The sequence below is a fragment of the Panthera pardus genome, unplaced genomic scaffold (genome assembly GCF_024362965.1).
Source record: "Panthera pardus isolate Hobbes unplaced genomic scaffold, ASM2436296v1 HiC_scaffold_8, whole genome shotgun sequence".
Classification (NCBI taxonomy): Eukaryota; Metazoa; Chordata; class Mammalia; order Carnivora; family Felidae; genus Panthera; species Panthera pardus.
The window spans coordinates 25,562,561-25,583,527 of record NW_026527013.1 but is presented as its reverse complement, the minus strand read 5'-3'; the positions used below and the strand labels follow the sequence as shown (position 1 = coordinate 25,583,527).

At 37.2% G+C, this 20,967-nt stretch overlaps 1 protein-coding gene across 2 annotated transcripts in view; it reads left to right on the top strand.

The window, feature by feature from the left end:
- DNAH12 (dynein axonemal heavy chain 12) overlaps positions 1-20,967 on the top strand; it is a 211,252-nt gene that overhangs the window by 105,053 nt on the left and 85,232 nt on the right. For both annotated transcript variants that reach the window (XM_053898581.1, XM_053898580.1), the window contains 6 exons: positions 1,595-1,850; positions 3,946-4,245; positions 4,790-4,968; positions 6,411-6,603; positions 14,133-14,294; positions 20,470-20,664. In XM_053898581.1, the coding sequence (XP_053754556.1) occupies positions 1,595-1,850; positions 3,946-4,245; positions 4,790-4,968; positions 6,411-6,603; positions 14,133-14,294; positions 20,470-20,664 (1,285 nt within the window). The remainder of the gene's footprint in view (positions 1-1,594; positions 1,851-3,945; positions 4,246-4,789; positions 4,969-6,410; positions 6,604-14,132; positions 14,295-20,469; positions 20,665-20,967) is intronic.

Below are 20,967 nucleotides of genomic sequence, written 5' to 3'. Positions count from 1 at the left end.
AACCAAGTCATATTTTCATACTTTTTGTTAGGAGTACTATTAGACTAAGGACTGCCTATATAGATTTCTCCCACATTCCCTGCCCCCTTTTTGTAAGAACTTCAATATTAAAGGACTTAATTGCCTGTTAGAAATAGGCACATTTTCACTCTGGTTCCAACTAAGTTGAGCCATTTATATATTCCTTTCTGATTAAAACTTCTTTGGAGCTTTGCTATTCCCCCATTGTGTCTCTCTTTACATAACAAAAGCATTACAGGTACTATTTAGGCATCTTTATGTGCTCTGAAGATAAGATCTGAGATGCGAAAACAAAATCAGGACTTTGCTGTAAGTAACCGGATGACTATATGATTTATTGTTCGGACTGGGACATTCCTAAGCACAAAAGGGGAGTGTTATTAATAATGACTCCAGGCAAGCACAAACCAGAATTGTCCTAGGCAAAATGGCATATGTGGTTACCCTACCTATAACCAGCTACAAACAAGAATGATCTCTCATCCATGCTTCTGGATTTGGAGTGAGGGAGGAAAAAGTAGAGAGTCAAACTGGAAAGGGAAGGGTAAAATGAAAGGACATTATAGATACCCAGAATTTGGCAACAGAATCAGTGTCACTGGAAGGAGAAATAGGACACTGCTTTAAAAAACATTCTCTTCTGGGGTCCGTGGGTGGCTCAGTTGGTTAAGCATCCGACTTAGCTCAGGTCATGATCTCGCGGTCAGTGAGTTCCAGCCCCGCGTTGGATTCTGTGCTGACAGCTCAAAGCGTGGAGACTCCTTTGGATTCTGTGTCTCTGGCTGTCTCTGCCCCTGCCCCACTTGCACTCTGTCTCTCTCAAAAATACATAAACATTAAAAAACACACACCACACACATTCTCTTCACAGACTGGTGGTTGCCTGAGGCAGGGGTTGGGGGATGGGTGAAATAGGTGAAGGGAGTCATAAGGTACAAATTTCCAGTTATATAATGGGTAAGTCTGAGGGATGTAATGGATAGCATGGTGAATATAGTTAATAATACTGTATTGCATATTTGAAAGTAGCTAGGAGAGTGGATTTTGAAAGTTATCACAAGAAATATTTTGTCATCATGTGTAGTGGTGGATGTTAACTTGACTTACTGGGGTAATTGTTTTGCAATATATACAAATATGGAATCATTATGTTGTGCACCTGAAAGGAATATAATGTTATATCAAATAAAAAAATATTTTTAATTATTTTTGTTTTTCTACTCCAAGCATTTTCTAGGGTTCTTCCCTTTATTTATTTAAAACAAATTTTAAATGTTTGTTTATTTTTGAGAGAGAGAGGCAGGGGAGGGGCAGAGAGAGGGAGACAGAATCCGAAGCAGGCTCCAGGCTCTGAGCTGTAGGCATGAAGCCCAATGCAGGGCTGAAACCCACGAACCAGGAGATCATGACCTGAGCTAAAGTTGGACACTCAACTGACTGAGCCATCCAGTACCCCTAGGGTTCTTTCTTTTAGAGACACTAAAATCAGATTACATTTCTAGGCAGATCAACATTTCATTCTATCTTTACTGGCTTATAACTGATTGCTTTGGAATTTTTATGTGCTTTCAAGGTATGACCTTAAGGATACAAGTAAAATCACATTGGTTGACATAGAGCTGATGGCTGCCATGGGCCCTCCAGGTGGTGGAAGAAATCCAGTCACTCCTCGTTTTATTCGACATTTCAACATCTGCTCTATTAATACTTTCAGTGACGAAACTATGGTCCGAATCTTCTCCTCAATTGTAGCATTCTACCTTAGGACTCATGAGTTTCCTCCAGAGTACTTTTTAATTGGGAACCAACTTGTCAGTGGGACAATGGAGGTGAGCAAATAATGCAATATAAAATGTTTTAGTATTTCATATATTCCTCATTTGGTCCTTTTTTTTTTTTTAACATTTTTTTCTTAGTCATTTACTTTGGTCTTCGGTATCTAAGAAACTGTTAAGGAGGCTTGAGAACAGGAAGATCAGAGGCTTTGAAATCAGGGAATCTAACTGGGTTTGAGCCTTGATTGCTATTTCCTAGCTATAAGTGGCCTAGAGAAAGTAATTTGAACTTCTAGAAACTCAGTTTTTTAATCACTAACATGGAAGATAGCACCTATTTCACAAGGTTGTTATAAGGAAATAATTTAGAATCAGTATCTGCCACACCACAGGGGTTTCCCTAATTGTTAGGTTTCTACCCTGGTGTTTATTAATTTTCTTTTTCTTCCCTTCTAATCTGCATGTTTGTCTTTAAAAAGAAATAGAGGGAGTGCCTGGCTGGCTTATTTGGTAGAGCATGCAACTCTTGATCTTGGGGTTGTGAGTTCTAGCCCCACATTGGGCATAGAGCCTAGATAGATAGATAGATAGGGAGATAAATAGGTGAGATAGATAGGGAGATAAATAGGGGAGATAGGGAGATAGGGAGATGGTGAGGGTGGGGGACTTTAGCTTATGAATGCATCCTTTTTAGTCATACAACATAATTTAGGAGTAGCAGTGAAAAAATATAATAGTAAGGAAACACAAGGGTGGGAACAGAAAACAAGACTGCCTAATGGCTTTGCATAATTCAGGGTGTGTTATCTGCCTCTACTCAGAGGGCATAGCCAGCCTCATCACCAATGGTAAAACGGAAAATTGTATAGAAGGTAAGTGAGTGATAGATCACTGAACTAAGCTTTCTGGAGCGTTGATAAAGTGGGGTTCACTGTGGGATCACTGCAACCAGAAGGACAACACTCCCTAGAATCATTCCATCAGTTTCCGAGAGCATTGTGTCTTTCTGAAGTTTCTCCCTTACTCTGGTGGAAAATTTGTGCTGTTAAAATAGAGAAACTATGAGCAAAGGGATAGTGCATTGAAAGTACTAAACTTATTCTGATACAGAAAAGTTCTTCTATTTATAAAATATGTTATATGTATTTCAGACATCTCCTGGAAAAAGAAGGGAGTTGGTGAGGCAGAAAGGGATCTTTTTTTTTTTTTTTTTTTTTTTTTTTTTTTTTTTTTGAAGCATTTTAGACCTACCACATTGCAGATGCTGGGAGGGGGGGATAATCATAGAACACAGACAAATAAAAAAATAATTTCACTTGAGGTTTTCTGGGGGGCTATATTATAAAAAGACTTAATTTACTTATAGAAAATATTCAAGTTTATTTGGTGAATTTAGCAAATAGTAAAAACATACATTATTTCCATATTATAGCCAATTGAGATAGAAGGGAGAAGAGGCAGAGAGAAAATAAGAGCAAAGGGAAGGAAGAGGATACATTGATTTGTTTTGAAGTCAAGGGTAGCCAAAGGAAATTGTTTCATCCTAGCCCCCATTTGGAATGATTCAGAATGAGTTATCTGGTTTCACTCTCTACTAAAGTTTTTGCTAATTATTTAATCACAGGTCATTCAGCTTTAAATGGAACAACTGTAATAACTGGGAAATAAATGCATGGTCACTTCTTGGGCTTGGATGGAATTTGATAATATTAAGTTTCTTCGACTTCATAATGCCTGCTATAAACCAAAAAAAAAAAAAAAAAAAGCTGTGTGCCATGCTAGACTGGGTACTATACAATTTTCTAAACCAATATAATTTTTTTAAGTTTATTTACTTATTTTGAGAGAGATCATGAGAGCATGTGTGTGAGCAGAGGAGGAGCAGAGAGAGAGGGAGAGAGAATCCCAAGCAGGTTCTGTGCTGTCCAGTAGTGTGGAGCCCAATGTGGGGCTCAATCTCACAAAACCGTGAGATTATGACCTGAATTGAAAGCAAGAGTCAGACACTTAACCAGCTGAGCCACCCAGGTGCCCCCAAACCAATATAATCTGATAGGATAAATAAAATATTTCATATTATATACTATTTGTTACATGACTTTGCTTATTATAATCATTATATTGTTCCATTGTTGTTTTTCATATGCAGGTATATAAACAATCCATGGAAAATCTTTTGCCCACTCCCACAAAATCCCATTACACTTTCAACTTGCGGGATTTTTCACGTGTCATCCGGGGCTGCTTACTCATTGAAAAAGATGCTGTGGAGAGCAAACACACCATGACCCGCTTGTTTGTGCATGAAGTTCTCCGGGTGTTTTATGACCGCCTCGTTAATAACGAGGATCGATACTGGCTGTTCAATTTAATCAAAGCTGTTATAAAGGACCATTTTAAAGAATCATTTGATGGTGTCTTTTCACATTTGAGGAGAGATAATGCACCTGTGAGTATATTTAGTGATTGTATACATATTAAGTTAAAACAGTACAATAGCATGAACTGTGACAATCAACCTATCTTTAAAAAATACTGTCTCCTCTTAACAATCAAATTCTTTTCACTTCCCTCAATGATAGGTGTTTATTTTGAGAAGATTTGTCTTCAGGGGAAATATATATGTAACATAGAAGTTATTTAAAGAATAAAACCTTATATGATAGGGATTAAATGATATAATAAATGCAAAGTACTTAACATGGTGACCATCCCTTAGTAACTACTCAATAAGTGAGAGTCACTCAGAATGACTTTTCTAGGCTCTTGGGGGAAAATCTTATATAACAGAAAAATTTCTGTTCTTTTTGTTTTTTGAGGATATAATATAATTTTAGGAATTAATTTTATAAGTACATTATTTACCTCTCCATTTAAAAGAATTAATTGATAATCATCCTATAACATAGATAAAACAAAATTTTATGTAATATTTCTTTCAATTTATTTTATAAAATGTTGAATTTTGTAACGTGTTGATTTTCATTCTATAGATTTCTGAAGGAGACTTGAGAAATCTCATGTTTGGTGATTATATGAATCCTGATCTTGAAGGAGACGACAGACTTTATGTTGAAATTCCAAATATTCATCATTTTAGTGACATTGTGGAACAATGCTTAGATGAGTATAATCAAACTCACAAGACAAGAATGAATCTTGTCATTTTTAGGTACCTACATTTGGTGTTCATGGTGGAAATTGCTATTTGTAAAATTTTTCTGTGAAATACTTAAAATGTATGAAAAGATATAAAGAAAAATATGGTAGATAATATTGTACTGGTCATGCAGCTTAAGACATAAAAAATTAGAAATTTATTTGAAGTCCCTTGTGTAGTCAATCCTGTCTCTCTGCATCCCCATCATACCCTGTAGGAGTAAAAGGAACTCATGTCATGTGCTTTTTACTACACATGTGTGTTCCTAAATATATATGCACAGTCTTATTTAGCATGTTTAATTTTTTTAAAGAGTTGTCTTCTTTTTTTTTTTTGAGAGACAGAGCCTGAGCAGGGCAGGGGCAGAGAGAGGGAGATAGAATCTGAAGCAGGCTCCAGGCTCTGCTCTGATCTGTCAGTACAGAGCCCAATGTGGGGCTCAAACCTGCAAACTGGGGAATCATGACCTGAGCTGAAGTCAGATGCTTAACTGACCAAGCACCCAGGTGCCCCTGATTTTGCATGTTTAAAACTTTTATAAATAATACACTGTATGCATTCTTCAGGTTTTTTCCATATTGTTTGTGAGAGTCACAACAAATGAGTTTTTACTACTAACACAATGTGGTCATTCTTCTGAGATGGACTTTTAGGTGACTTTCTAGTTTTTGCAGTTATAAAAAAAAGATTTGAATATTCATGTCTCTTTGGGTACATGTGTTAGAATTTCTCTAGGTTATATTCCTAAAAGTGAAATTATTGTATTATGGTGTGTAAGGATCTTCCACTTTACTAAGTTTTGCTGAAGTATCTTCAAAAATGATTAAGAGTTTCCATTGTTCTTCACCCTTGCCAACACTAGGATTGCCAGACTTGGTAAGTTTTGCCAATCTAAAGGAGAGTGGAATGGTATCTCACTGTGGCTCCAATTTTAATTTCCCTAATTACTAATGAGGCTGGGTCTTCACAGAAATTGTTAATTTTGTAGATAACTGATTTTCTATTTCTCACATATAAATCCTAGTATTAAAAGATTGAAGAGGGGTTCCTGGCTAGTTCAGTTGGTAGAGCGTGTGACTCTTGATCTTGGAGCTGTAGGTTCAAGCCTCACGTTGGGTGTAGGTATTACCTAAAAATAAATTTAAAAAAAAGATTGAAGAGATGTTTTTAACAAAAACAGTGATATGCTTTCAGTATAAGTGGTTACAACTGCATTTCATTTCTATAATTTGTACATTACAGTTCCTGAATTTGTACTTTAGTTTTCCTTTGCATCAAATGATTCAATGGTAACATCTTTTGAAAAACCGCACTTTTTGACGATTATCTCTTTAAAATTAGGGTAATAACATGGGATAGCAAAGTTCATCCTTCCAAGAATATAAAATAATAGTTACCTGTAAATATACATTTACATTCGTGTTTTCAAGTATAATAATATTGATATCTCATAGGTATGTATTGGAACATTTATCACGAATATGTCGAATTCTAAAGCAGTCAGGTGGAAATGCCTTGCTTGTTGGACTTGGAGGCAGTGGTCGTCAATCTTTAACCCGTCTGGCTACATCCATGGCAAAAATGCAGATTTTCCAACCAGAAATTTCTAAAAGCTATGGTATGAATGAGTGGAGAGAGGATTTGAAGGTAAAATTATGAAGAAACCTGATGTCTAAAATAATTATCAGTGCTGTGAAGAGAGAGCCAACCTGTATAGCTGTGTGCTGACTACGTTGGTGATGATGATAATATTATCCATAGAGCAGTAACTGTGTGTGCTGAGCACTGCTCTAAGTGCTTTAAATACGCGATCTCATTCTGTAGGTACAACAATTCAGTGAAGCAGGTATGGTTGTCTCTGTTTTACTGATGAGGAAACTGAAGTTGAGGGAAGGTATCCACAGCAGAGCAGGATTTATCATTTGTCTTTTCCACTGCAGCTGCTGATTCTATCTTTATTCTAGTTCAGAGAGATCTCATTTCCAATAAATGTATGTTTTCCAGCAGATTGTTAAACGTGAACCCTGATGGTGATGATGATGTCATTAATGTTGCCCAATTAATGTTGCTTTCCCAGTAACCAATAGAATAGTGGGGTAGATGCCTGGGGCTTCGTCCTCACATGCCTCACATCCCTCACAGAAGGGAGATGATGCAAAATGAAAAATAGAAAGATTGATGGACTTTTTTCACTTACACTCACCCTCACATATGAAGTTTCTATAGCCTAAAAGTTAGCCTAGAGAGCTGGATATGGAAGTGGTAGAATCCAAGCTGATATCAAAGAGGTTTATGTAGACACAGAGCAAAAAATTACAGTGTTTCTTTTTCTGCTCTCACTTTAGAGGAAAATTTTTGATACATTTACTACCAAATGAACTAACAGATTGAGAAAGCAGCCTTCTTCAGTAGATAGAACATAGACTTTAAGTTAGGCAGACTCAGTTTTAATTACTGCTTTGCATGTTTTGTTAGCTATCTTGAGCATGTTACTAAATCTATTTGTACTTTAATTTTTCATTTTTAAATGTTTATTTTTGAGAGAGAGAGAGACAGAGAGAAACAGAGCATGAGTGGGAGAGGGGCAGAAAGAGAAGGAGACACAGAATCCAAAGCAGGCGCCAGGTTCTGAGCTGTCAGCACAGAGTCCGACACGGGGCTTGAACCTGTGAACTGGGAAATCGTGACCTGAGCCGAAATTGGACAGTTAACTGACTGAGCCACCCAGGCGCCCCACTTCATTCATTTTTAAGAATTTATTTTAGGTTATACAACTTGTTGGCAAACAATTGTTAATAGTATTCTACTTAATTAATTAATTAATTAATTTATTATTTTTTTAATTTTTAATTTTAGAGTGAAAGGAGTGCACACAAGCAGGGAGAGGGGCAGAGAGGGAGAGAGAGAATCGTAAGCAGGCTCCACACTCAGCGTGGAGCCTGACACAAGGCTTGATCCTATGACACTGAGATCATGACCTTAGCCAAAATCAAGAGTCAGACCCTCAAACAACAGAACCATCCATGCTCCCTCTTATAATCCTTTTTAATTTTTGTAGCATGGGTTGTAATGTCCCCTCTTTCATTTCTAATTTTAGTTATTTGAATCTTCTTTCTTTTTTCTTAATCTTGCTAGATTTTATTAATTTTGTTGGTTAAAAAAAACCCTCTAAGTTCCACTGATTTTTTTTTCCTACTGATTTTTTTAATCCCCTATTTTGTTTACCTCTCATCTTTATTGCTTCCTTTTTCTTGCTAGCTTTGGATTTGGTTTATTCAATTTTTGAGGGTCTATGAGGTGTAAAATTAGACTGTTGACTTGAGATCTTTCTTCTGTTTTGATGTGTTTGCAGCTATAAACTTCCCTCTTAGCACTGCTTTTGCTGCATTTCCTAAGTTTTGGTATGTTGACTTTTCATTTTCATTTGTTTCAAGAAATTTTCTAATTTCCCTTGTGATTTCTTCTTTGATCTATTGTTTAATAGTGTGTTAATTGCCATGAATTTGCAGATTTTCCAGTTTTCCTTCTGTTGATTCATAGTTTCATTCCATTGTGATTAGAACAGGTGCTTGATTTGGTATCAGTGTTCTTAAATTTGTTAAGACTTGTTTGTGGCATAATATGTGATCTGTCCTGGAGAATGTCCTATGTGCATTAGAGAAGAAGGTATATTCTGCTCTTGTTGGGCAGAGTGTTCTATATATGTCTGTCAGGTCCAGTTTGTTTATAGTATTGTTCAAATACTCCTTTTCCTTATTGACATTTTGTCTGGTTCTTCTAGCCCTTATTAAAAGTGAACGTTGAAGTTTCCTCCTATTGTGTTGCTGTTTCTCCCTTCAATTCTGTCATTGTTTCATATATTTAGGGGAAGAAAAATTAAGTTTATTTATTTATTTTGAGAGAGAGAGAGCACGAGCAGGGGAGGGGCAAAGAAAGAGAATCCCAAGCAGGCTCTGCACTGACATTGTGGAGCTTGACATGGGGCTCGAACCCAAGAACTGTGAGATCATGACCTGAACTGAAACCAAGAGTCAGATGCTTAATCAGCTGAGCCACCCAGGCACCCCTGCTTCATATACTTAGTAGCTCTGCTGTTTTGTGCATAAATATTTATAATTGTTACATCTTCCTGATGAATTGACCCTTTGATCATTATGTAATGTTTCCTGTCCCTTATAACAGCTTTTTACTATTTTGTCTGGTATTAGTATAGCTGCCCTGCTCTCCTCTGGTTACCATTTTCATGGAACATCTTTTCCATTATTTCACTTTCAACCTATGGTGTGCCCTTCGGTCTAAAGTGAGTCTCTTCTAGGCAGCATATCATTGGGTCCTGTTTTTAAAATCCATTCTGCAAAACTATATATTCTGATTGGGGAATTTAATCCATTTGCATTTGAAGTCATTGCTAATAGGGAAGGATTTACTGTTGGTGTTTTGTTTGTGTTTGGCTTTTTTTTTTTTTTTCCTCGAGTTAATTAACATACAGTGTAGTCTTGGCTTCAGGAGGAGAATACAGGAATTCATCACTTACATATAATACCCAGTGCTCATCCCACCAAGTGCCCTCCTCAATGCCCATCACCCATTTTCCCTACCCCCGTCAAACCTCAGTTTGTTCTCTGTTTTTAAGAATCTCTTATGGTTTGCCTCCCTCTCTGTTTCAGTCTTATTTTTCCTTCCCTTCCCCTATGTGTATTTGGCATTTCTGAATGTTTGTACCTTTTTCGTCCCTCCTTTGCTCTCTTACTGCCTCCCTTTGTGTTTCGTTGATTGTTGGTAGTGACATGCTTTGACTCCCTTCTCATTTATAGAATATACACAAAACTAGATTTTTGGGGAGGGGGAGGGAGTTACTATTGTGATTACATAAGATATCCTAAAGTAGTAATCTATTTTAAACTTGTAACAACTGCAATCACATACAAAAACTACTCCTTTACAAAACAGACACACAAAACCTACTCGTTTACATCTGCCCCCCCTTTATGTTTTTGATGTCACAAATTATGTCTTTATAGACTGTGTACTCATTAACATAAAGGCTTATAAAGGTTTTTGTGCTTTTGTCTTCTAGATTCTATACAGGAATTATTTTTTTTTTAATTTTTTTAATGTTTTTATTTATTTTTGACACAGAGAGAAAGAGTACGAGTGGGGGAGGGGCAGAGAGAGAGGGAGACACAGAATTTGAAGCAGGCTCCGGGCTCCCAGCTGTCAGCACAGAGCCTGATGCAGGGCTTGAACTCACGAACTGCGAGATCATGACTGGAGCCGAAGTTGGACGCTCAACTGACTGAGCCACCCAAGCGCCCCTCTATACAGGAATTAAAAGTGAATTTATACACTAAAATCACAATAATACAGAGTTCTATATTTGTCCATATGTTTACTGGAGAACTTTATATTTTCATATGGCTTTGTGTTGCTGTCTAGCATCCTTTCTTTCTGTTTATTAATGTTTATTTATTTTGAGAGAGAGAGAGAGAGAGCGTGTGCATGCACATGGGTGTGCTCAAACAGGAGAGGCACAGAGAGTGAGGAAGAGAGAGTCCCAAGCAGGCTCCATGCTCAGTGTGGAGCCCGACATAGGGCTCGATCCCACAACCATGAGATCATGACCTGAGTCAAAATCAAGAGTCAGTTGCCAGACTGAGCCACCCAGGCGTCCCTAGCATCCTTTCATTTCAACTTGAAGGACTCCCTTTAGTATTTCTTTATTTTTAAAATTTTTTTGAAGGTTTTAATTTAAAAAATTAAAAAAAAAATTTATTTTAGAGAGAGTGTGTGTGAGCAGGGCAGAGGGGCAGAGGGAGAGAGAATCTTAAGCAGGCTCCACACTCAGCATAGAGCCTGATGCAGGGCTCAGTCCCATGACCCTGAGATCATGACCTGAGCCAAAACCAAGAGTAAGACACTCAACTGACTGAACCACCCAGGCACCCCTCCCTTTGGCATTTCTTGAAGGGCACATCTAGTGTTAATGAATTTCCTCAGCTTTTATCTGAGAAGATCTTAATTTCTTTATAGTTTTGAAGGACAGTTTTTCCAGATACAGTATTCTTGGTGGACAGATTTTTCTTTTCTTTCAGCACTTTGAATATATTATCCTACTCCCCTCTTGCCGAGGTTTCTGCTAACAAATATGCTGATAATATCATGGAAGCTCCCTTGTGTGTGGTGCATTGTTTTTCTCTTGCTGTTTTCAAGGTTCCCTTTTTATTTGTGACTCTCAACAGTTCAATTATAATGTGTCTTGTTGTGTGAGTCTATTTGGGTTTTAGTTGGAGTTTGTTGAACTGCTTGATTTTTTTAAATTTTTTTAAATATTTATTTGGGAGAGAGAGAGAGCATGAGCAGGAGAGGGGCAGAGAGAGAGAGAGGGAGACACAGAATCAGAAGCAGGCTCCAGGCTCTGAGCTGTCAGCACAGAGTCCAAAGCGGGGCTCAAACTCATGAACTGCAAGATCACAACCTGAGCCAAAGTTGGCTGCTTAACCGACTGAGCCACCCGGGGGTCCCTGAGCTTCTTGAATTTCTATTTCTACCTCATTTGTTCACCTCTATCCTCAGATTTTAGAATTTCTTTGAATAAGTTATCTGCCTTTTCTCCCCTGTCTTTTCTTTTTCGTGCTCCCATAATGTGTATCCCATTATGTATGTATACCATCTCACTTAGTGGTATCCCATAAGACTCTTTCTAAGTTATTTTTTAATAGTTTATATTTGTTTTGACATTCCCATTTTGTCCATGCACCATTTTCCTGACTTCCTTTAGTTGTCTATCTGTATTCTCTGTTAGCTCATTGAGCATCTTTAAAAGTTATTTTGAGTTTCTTGTTATGTAGTTCTTAGATCTGTTTTGTTGTTGTTGTTGTTGTTATTTTAGGGTTTATTTTGTTTTTGTTTCTGATTGGGCCATGTTTCCCTGTTTCCTTGTATGTCTTGTGATCTGTTGAGTTTTGAGCACTCAATAAACTGCCACCTTTCCCAGTCTTTATAGACTGGCTTCATGCAGGGTGGAATCTTCACCAATCACCATGTTAGAAAATCTGGGACTTCTTAGAACTTTTTTTGGGGGGGTACATCTTTTTTATGGGTTGTGCATGTGCTTTTGTGTACTCTAGTATATACAGGTGCCTTGGGCTATCTTAATTTCCTGTTTCTTCTCATGATCTGTTGGTATTGGTTTTTGTTGTATTCCACTGCCCCTAATCTCTTGCTCCCCCTGGCACCTTCCTGTGGAACTTCAGAGTCTCTGCTGCTCCATTTTGCAAGGGCACTTGCCTCTGTTTTCAGTGGACTCCAACCTCATATCAAAACTAAGCCCTGTTCCCATAAGTGCCCTAAGACAGGTGAGACAGAAATCAGTGCCTCAGGTGGCCCCTAGACAAGCCAGAATGCTCAAAGTAATTCAACTCTATTCCTTCTGCCTTGAAGAAAAAGCTCTTTAAAAAAAAATCTGATATGATTAGATATAATACTTATTTAAAAGCTACCTTTACTAGTTTTGTTGATAGAAAAGTATTTCTAGGAACACACCAACTTCCATATTGGAGGATGACTTTTATGGGAAAGGCATAATTTTGTATATATTAACATTCAGCATTTATTTAAGTGATATGATTTATTTAAAAGATATAATCTAGAAGTAGAAGTTTATTTTAAAAATCATTTGCTGGGGGTGCCTGGGTGGCTCACTCAGTTAAGCGGCCAACTTCAGCTCAGGTCATGATCTCACAGTTTGTGGGTTTAAACCCCGCATTGGGCTCTGTGCTGGTAGCTCAAAGCCTGGAGCCTGTTTCAGATTATGTGTCTCCCTCTCTCTGCTCCTCCCCCTCTCACATTCTATGTTTGTCTCTCAAAAATAAAATAAATAAACATTAAAAAATGTAAAAATCATTTGGGTACCTGGGTGGCTCAGTTGGTTGAGCATCTGACTTTGGCTCAGGTCATGATCTCGCGGTTTGTGAGTTCAAACCCTATGTCAGGCTCTGTGCTGACAGCTCAGAGCCTGGAGCCTGCTTCAGATTCTGTGTCTGTGTCTCTCTGTTCCTCGCCTGATCACACTCTGTCTCTCTCCCTCTCAAAAATAAATAAAGATTAAAAATAAATAAATAAATAAATAAAAATTTGCAGAGAAGTAATGCTGTTTTCACCTGAAATATATCTAGTGGAATACTGGCAAATGTTTAACAACCAACTCTCCAGGGGGTTCAGGAGAACCTCTGGCATTTCACAATTTCTGTGGTGTAAAAACTCCTACCATGGATGATTGAAACTCATGCATGGATGATGTCACTGAAAACAGAGCTGGGAAAAGTTCTGTGTTTGAGTACCATTATATGGTATTTTACTGTATAGACAACAATAAATTTAAATAATTTCCATAAGATAAATAGTAGCAAATATAAGAAGTGATAAGATTTATGTTTTGTTACCTTTGTTATTATAATTATAAGCTTATATAATTTAATTTTTAATGCTGTGTCTAAAAATCTTCTCACAAGTTTTGAAATTTTAACGATTAGTTCTAGCATCCTAAACAAGTCTGCTCCACTCTGCCACTGAGTCCATATCTTTATATTAATTGGGAATCTTTGGTTACAATTGACAACACAACACAAAACAAAAAACCAACTTAAGCAAAATATGGAGTAATTGGCTTACATGACAGAAGGGTCCAGAGGTAGATAGGGCATTGATATGGCTGAATTTAGGAGCTCAAATTAAGCACTCAGTAATTACTCTATCTCCTGGCACTGCTCTCCTCTATGTGGTTCCTTCTCCAACAGACTCATTCCATGAGACAACACTGTTGGCCCCTAGCAGTTTTAGATTACTGGTCTTTATATCTTCCCTCTCAGAATGACAGAGATTCTTTCTGTTTTCAAATCCATCTTAGTCCCTAAAGTAAGAATCTGATTGGGCTGTCTTAAAATCATGCCCTCCTCTGAATCAACAACTATGTCTACAGGCTCAGGAAACTCTGACTAGTTGGGGTTTCCTACTCAGGGGATGGGAAAATTGGAGACCCTGAAAAATAGCCCCATCAGAAGTGGAAAGAGGTACCACTCTAAAATTGAGATATCATTCTCAAAAGAAGGGAAAGGAAGGGAAAGCAAAAACAACAGATGTGTACCACATTCTGCTTACAAGTGTATTTTTATTTTAAGGTTCTATTAAGGGACGTGGGCATGAAGGGCCAGAAGACAGTCTTTCTAATCACGGACACTCAGATTAAAGAGGAAGCTTTTCTAGAGGATATTGACAGTGTGCTCAATACTGGAGAAGTACCTAACATTTTTGCTGCAGATGAAAAACAGGAAGTGATGGAGGTAAATGCTTTTTAGGGAGTGCCACTCCCAGCACAGAAATGTTCTTGTCTAGCAACTTTTTCTCTGCTCTTCAGGATAAGTACAGCTTGTGAATAGGATTTTTGTAATTAAAAAATTTAAAGTATACTATTTTAATATATCTTTTTTTTTTGGTAAACTTCAAATGGCTTCTACCATAGTTATGAGACAGAATTTTTATAATTCATTTTTTCCTAATGATGGCAATTTCATCTCTTTTATTTAGTATGTCTTATGAGTGATTAGACATTTTAAATCCCATCTTAGGGTTGCAAAGATAAGAAAAAATAGAACTTTGAAACACTGCTTGAATAGCTGTTATGGTTTACCACTGGTTAATAAATTTTTTAAAAATTAGTAAAGACAAGTCCTAAAGTACTAAAGTAGTTTTAGTAAAACTGCTTGTCTTAATTCTGACGTGTGAAAATCGTGCTTTGTGATTTAATAGACAAAAAAAGATAGTTGTGAAATGCCAACACGTTTGATGTCCTCTCCTTCTACCCCCATTTCTAATATCTTCCTACACAAGATCTCTACTAGTGCTTTTTCTTTCTTGTTGCTATAACTACTTTTACCCATAGAATGTATCACTCATAGCTGGATGCTTCATTTCAGTTTCCAGAGATAACATCTGTAGTAAAATGGATTCACCCTAGTAGTTGAAGCACCTGCATTTCTCTTGTATGGGATGGAACTAATATATATACATGATAGTTCCTCCTACATAGGGTTGTTGTGAGGTCTGAAAGTCAAATGAAATGAAGCATTTATGGAGCATTAGGTACTTAGAAAACCCTCAGTAAATGGTATCTTACCAGTCTGTGCCCTGGGGTGGGGAAGGAGAAAAGGAGTAAAGAAAAGATCCCAAGTTCTCTCTTTCATCTGGGTAATGTCAAGGATGTGGCCAAGACTGATGAAAAAAATAGTGACTTTCCTAATTCATAGGATAAATTCATCCCTTTACTCTCATCCAAGAAATAGCCACCCCTGGGGAGTGGGTATTCCTAAGCTTTGCTAAACTTTCCTGTTCACTTTAGCTATTTATTTTTTCATCTTGTCATGTTGCTACAAAACTTTTCCATTGCTTCAGTATTTTGTTTGAAAAGATAAATAAAATTGATAAACCTTTAATTTTTTTTGAAAAGATAAACAAAAATGAGAAACCTTTATTTTTTCAAGATTGGTTTAATATTTTTTGAAATTTAAATCCAAATTATTTAACATATAGTGTGATAATAATTTCAGGAATAGATTTTAGTGATTCATCACTTACATATAACACCCAGTGCTAATCCCAGCAAGTGTCCTCCTTAATGCCCTTACTCCTTTAGCCCTTTCCCCCACCCAGCACCCACCAGCAACCCTCAGTTTGTTCTCTTATTTAAGAGTCTCTTAGGATTTGTCTCCCTCTCTGTTTTTATATTATTTTTGCTTCCTTTCCCTTATGTTCATCTGTTTTGTATCTTAAATTCCACATATGAGTGAAGTCATATGATATTTGTCTTTCTCTGGCTGACTAATTACACTTAGCATAATACACTCTAGTTCCATCTACATTGTTACAAATGGCAAGATTTCATTCTTTTTGATTGCTGAGTAATATTCCAGTGTGTGTGTGTGTGTGTGTGTGTGTGTGTGTGTGTACCACATCTTCTTTATCCATTCATAAGTCGATGGACATTTGGGCTCTTTCCATACTTGGGCTATTGTTGATAGTGCTACTATAAACATTGAGGTGCATGTGCCCCTTTGAAACAGCATATCTGTATCCCTTGGATGAGTACCTAGTAGTGCAATTTCTGGGTCATACAGTAGTTCTATTTTTAATTTTTTGAGGAACCTCCATATTGTTTTCCAGAGTGGCTGCACCAGTTTGCATTCCCTGACCAGCAGTGCAAAAGTGTTCCTCTTTCTCCGCATCCTTGCCAACATCTGTTGTTGCCTGAGTTTGTTAATTTTAGCCATTATGACAGGTGTGAGGTGGTATCTCATTGTGGTTTTGATTTGTATTTCCCTGATGATGAGTGATCTTGAGCATCTTTTCTTGTGTCTATTAGCCATCTGGATGTCTTCTTTGGAAAAGTGTCTATTCATGTCTTTTGCCCATTTCTTCACTGGATTATTTGCTTTTGGGGTGATAAGTTTGAGAAGTTCTTTATAGATTTTGGATATTAACCCTTTATCTGATATTGTTATTTGCAAATATCTTCTCCCATTCTGTTGGTTGCCTTTTAGTTTTGATAATTATTTCCTTCACTGTGCAGAAGCTTTTTATCTTGATGAGGTCCCAATAGTTCATTTTTGCTTTTGTTTCCCTTGCCTCCAGAGACATGTTGAGTAAAAAGTTCCTGTGGCCAAGGTCAAAGAGGTTTCTGCCTGTTTTCTCCTGTAAGATTTTGATGCTTCCTGTCTTACATTTAGATCTTTCATCCATTTTGAGTTTATTTTTGTGTATGGTGTAAGAAAGTGGTCCAGGTTCATTCTTGTGCATGTTGCTGTCCAGTTTTCCCAGCACCATTTACTGGAGAGGCTATCTTTTTTCCATTGGATATTCTTTCCTGCGTTGTCAAAGATTAGTTGCCCATACTTTTGTGGGTCCATTTCTGGGTTCTCTATTCAGTTCCATTGATGAGTGTCTGTTCTTGTGGCAAAACCATACTGTCTTGATGATTACAGCTTTGTAATACAGCTTGAAGTCCAGAATTGTGATGCCTCCTGCTTTGGTTTTCTTTTTCAGGATTGCTTTGGGTATTTGGGGTCTTTTCAGGTTCCATACAAATTTTAGGATTGTTTGTTCTAGCTCTGTGAAGAATGCTGGTGTTATTTTAATAAGAATTGCTGCTTCAGTGTTTTTTTGTGGTATGATCCAGCAGTGACCTTAAGAACTTCTTTCCTTCACATTCCAAGTCTAGGAACATCATATCAATTCATCCACAAAGAAGTAGCCATAGTTAGAATTCAAGAGTACTGAAATACATCCCTGTTTCTCTTTGCTTTATGCTGACCTTTTAAAATAGAAAAGGTAAGGGGCACCTGGGTGGTTCAGTCAGTTAAGTGTCTGACTCTTGGTTTTGGCTCAGTTCATGACCTCATGGTTCATGAGTTTGAGCCCCATGTTGGGGTCCGCACTGACAGTGTGGAGCCTGCTTGGGACTCTCTCTCTCCCTCTCTCTCTGCCCCTCTCCCACTCACTTGAGCGCATGTGTGCATGCACATGAACACACACACACACACACACACTCTCAAAATAAATAAACTTATTAGAAAAATTAAGTTGAAAAGGTAATATGAAAGAAGTTCTATAATTTCTTTCTATACTCTGTACTATCCTGTACATCCCCCTTTGAAGACTACGTCTTAGGCTCTGCTTACTTTATCCCTCTGACAAAGATTTTAGTTTAAACCTCACTTCTGATAACTGGCCTGTATGGCTTGGACTTGATCCTCTTAGAGAATACCTTTTATAGTACTCAGCACATGTCTCTGACTTCAGCAATAGAGTTCCAGCCTCAGACCTCCTTTCCAGACTATTTTTTCCACTGTTCTATTTGCCTTCCTTGCAGAATTAAATTATTTCAGTGTCTTCCTGAATAAAACAGTGACTTCTTAAAAAAAATTTTTTTTAAGTTTGTTTATTTTGAGAGAGAGAGCAAGCACAAGCAGGGGAGGGGCAGAGAGAAGGAGAGACAGGATCCCAAATAGGCTCCGTGCCATCAGCACAGAGCCCAGTGTGGGGTTTGAACGCTATGAACAGTGAGATTATGACCTGAGCCGAGATCAAGATTCAGACTCTTAATGGACTCTGTCACCAGATGCCCCAAAACAGGGACTTCTTATTTGCCACATTTAGTGATATTTTCTCATTTCCTTTTTACAATTCTCATTCATATTTGATGTAATTCATTATTCTCTTAAGTTTTTATTTTTATATACTTAGAGAGAGCACACGTAGGGGTTGGGCAGAGAGAGAGGGAGAGAGAGAGTCTCCCAAGCAGTCTCCATGTTCTGATAGAGCCTGACACAGGGCTTGATCTCACAAACCGTGAGATCTATTCTTTAGCTTACACTGAGGTTCATTCTTTGTGTTGTACATTCTATGGGTTTTGACAAATGAATCTTGATGTGTATTCACCATTAAGTGTCATACAGAATAGGTTCCCTGACATAAAAATGCAATGAGTTCCACCTATTTATGTCTCTCTTCCTCCCCTGGACCCCTACCAACCTCTGCTCTTTTTTATGGTCTCCATAATTTTAGCTTTTCCAGAATGTTACATAGTTGGAATCATACAGTATGTAGCTTTTTTAGATTGGCTTCTTTCAGTTAACAGTCTGCATTTAAGGTTCTTCCATATCTTTTTATGGCTTGATAGCTCATTTATTTTTTTATCACTGAATGGTATTCCATTGATTGAAAGTATCACAGTTTATTTATCCGTTTACCTATTGGAGGACATCTTGTTTGCTTCCAAGTTTGGGCAATTACAAATGAAGCTGCTATAAACCTTTGTGTGCAGGTTTTTGTGTGAACATATGTTTCAATTCTACTTTCCCTTGACTGTTGTGAAATTTTACTCCATTTATCTAATTTTTTCAGTAGCTGCTCATTTTCTTACACCCCTGAATCAGTCCTGTTCACAAAATATATGTGTGTGGGGCGGGGGGGGGGGGGGTTGGGGGGGGACTATTCTCCTACAGACAGCTTACCTACCTAGAAGCATTAACCATTATTTCTATGTAAATAACCCCCATACTTAAATTACCATCCTAGCTCTTTTCACAAACTTTTGTTCTGCAGTTACAACCATATATTACCTTTCTCTATTTGCATCTCGAGTATGAACTCAGACTTAATGCAGGTAGACCACCTGAACATAATTTCGTAGACTAACACTGATCATAATAATCATAATTTGAGAATTACTCTCATAATGTATATACAGAGTCAATTTATAATTTTCCATGAAGATAGATATCCCATAAAGCAGAACATATCTACAATAGAGAATTCTTTGAGAAATCAATTCCTTGCAGTAGCAACAGAACTTATATGATCATTGTGACCATTCCTTATATCTGCTATCAAAACATTTTTTAAATCTATTTATAAGATAATTTATTGACTATGAAATTTTTTTGTGCTCTGAACAAGGAGAAAGGCAGGATATGAAGTAAAAGCTAACAGCCACTTAACTATGCAGCAAGAACTATTGCATGTGTTCATGTGTAATAACTCAATTGATCCTTCAACAACCCTCTGATATAGGTACTCTTTTGCCCATTTTACAGATGAGGAAATTAGGTTACAGAGAGGCTAAATAACCTTCCCGAAGGGCACATAGGTAATAAACTGCAGGCTGTGACCTGAATTCAAGAAGTTTGGTTTTGGGACGATGATGCCCAACGTCGTGTAGAGATAAAGAAAGTTAAAAGTCCCCCATAATCTCATTATCAAACAACCCTGTTAACATTTTTTAAATATAACAATGTTGTAAGAATAAAGTTAGAGTTCAAATAGCATAAAAATGTCCACAATGAAAAAAAAGAATGATACAAACCAAAAAAAAGTCCAAAACAAAAAGTGAAAGTTTTCTTCTCATACTCCCCCTTAAGTCCATCTCACCAAAAGTAACTATTGTTAATAGTTTCTGTGATTACTTTCATAAACAGGTGTGTATGTACTCACACATGCACCTATGTATTCTTTTAACAAAGATCACATTACACACTGTTGCATAACTTATTTTCTTTTCACTTATTTTATCTTGCTGATCTTGCCATAGCACATTCATCAATGCACTTCATTTAACAGTTGTATAAAATTTACAACCTATGAATGCTTTATAATGTTTTTAACTGGACACTTCAGTTGTTTAGGTTTTTCCTCTTAGAAGCAATGTTGAATTATAGTCCTATACATATATCATGGTGAACTTTTTGTGAGTACCTTTATAAGTTAAATTCTTGACAGATATTTATTTTCAAATTATAGAATTATGGAGTTGGAAGAAGTACAAACTATATCAAAGTCACTTTATTGATATAAAAAATTTAAAGATATTTACAAGGGGAATAATAAAAATTCTTAACATTCCGGTAGTTATTAATCTCATTATCAGATTGTCTGGTTTTGTTTACAAGGTTTTTATTTCCCTAGGGTGTTCGTCCTGTAGCTCAGGCTGGCAGTAAACACTATGAACTCAGTCCCTTGGCCCTGTTTGCATTCTTTGTGAATCGCTGCAAAGATAATCTTCATGTTGTAGTGGCCTTTAGCCCCATTGGAGATGCTTTTCGGAATCGCTTGAGACAGTTCCCATCCCTCATCAATTGCTGTACCATTGACTGGTTTCAGGTTTGTAATTTGGGGCCAGAGGGGTGGGGGGAATGGGCAACTAAATCTTTTAGAATTTTTCTGAAATCTTACTCAACCTCTATTGATACACATTCAGCACATGTTTGTTTCTTGATTGCTTGCTCTAATGACAGGCATAGTGCTCGGTGCCAGGGACTGATAAGTCTACATGATCCCCACAAGGAGCTCATATTCTAGACTGGAAGATAGAAAAGGCAGTTGGTAAAGGAGTCATCACAATCATATAAAAGAGCTATAACCTTGGTATGGAAAAGATGTACTTATTAAGACGGTGAATCCCTA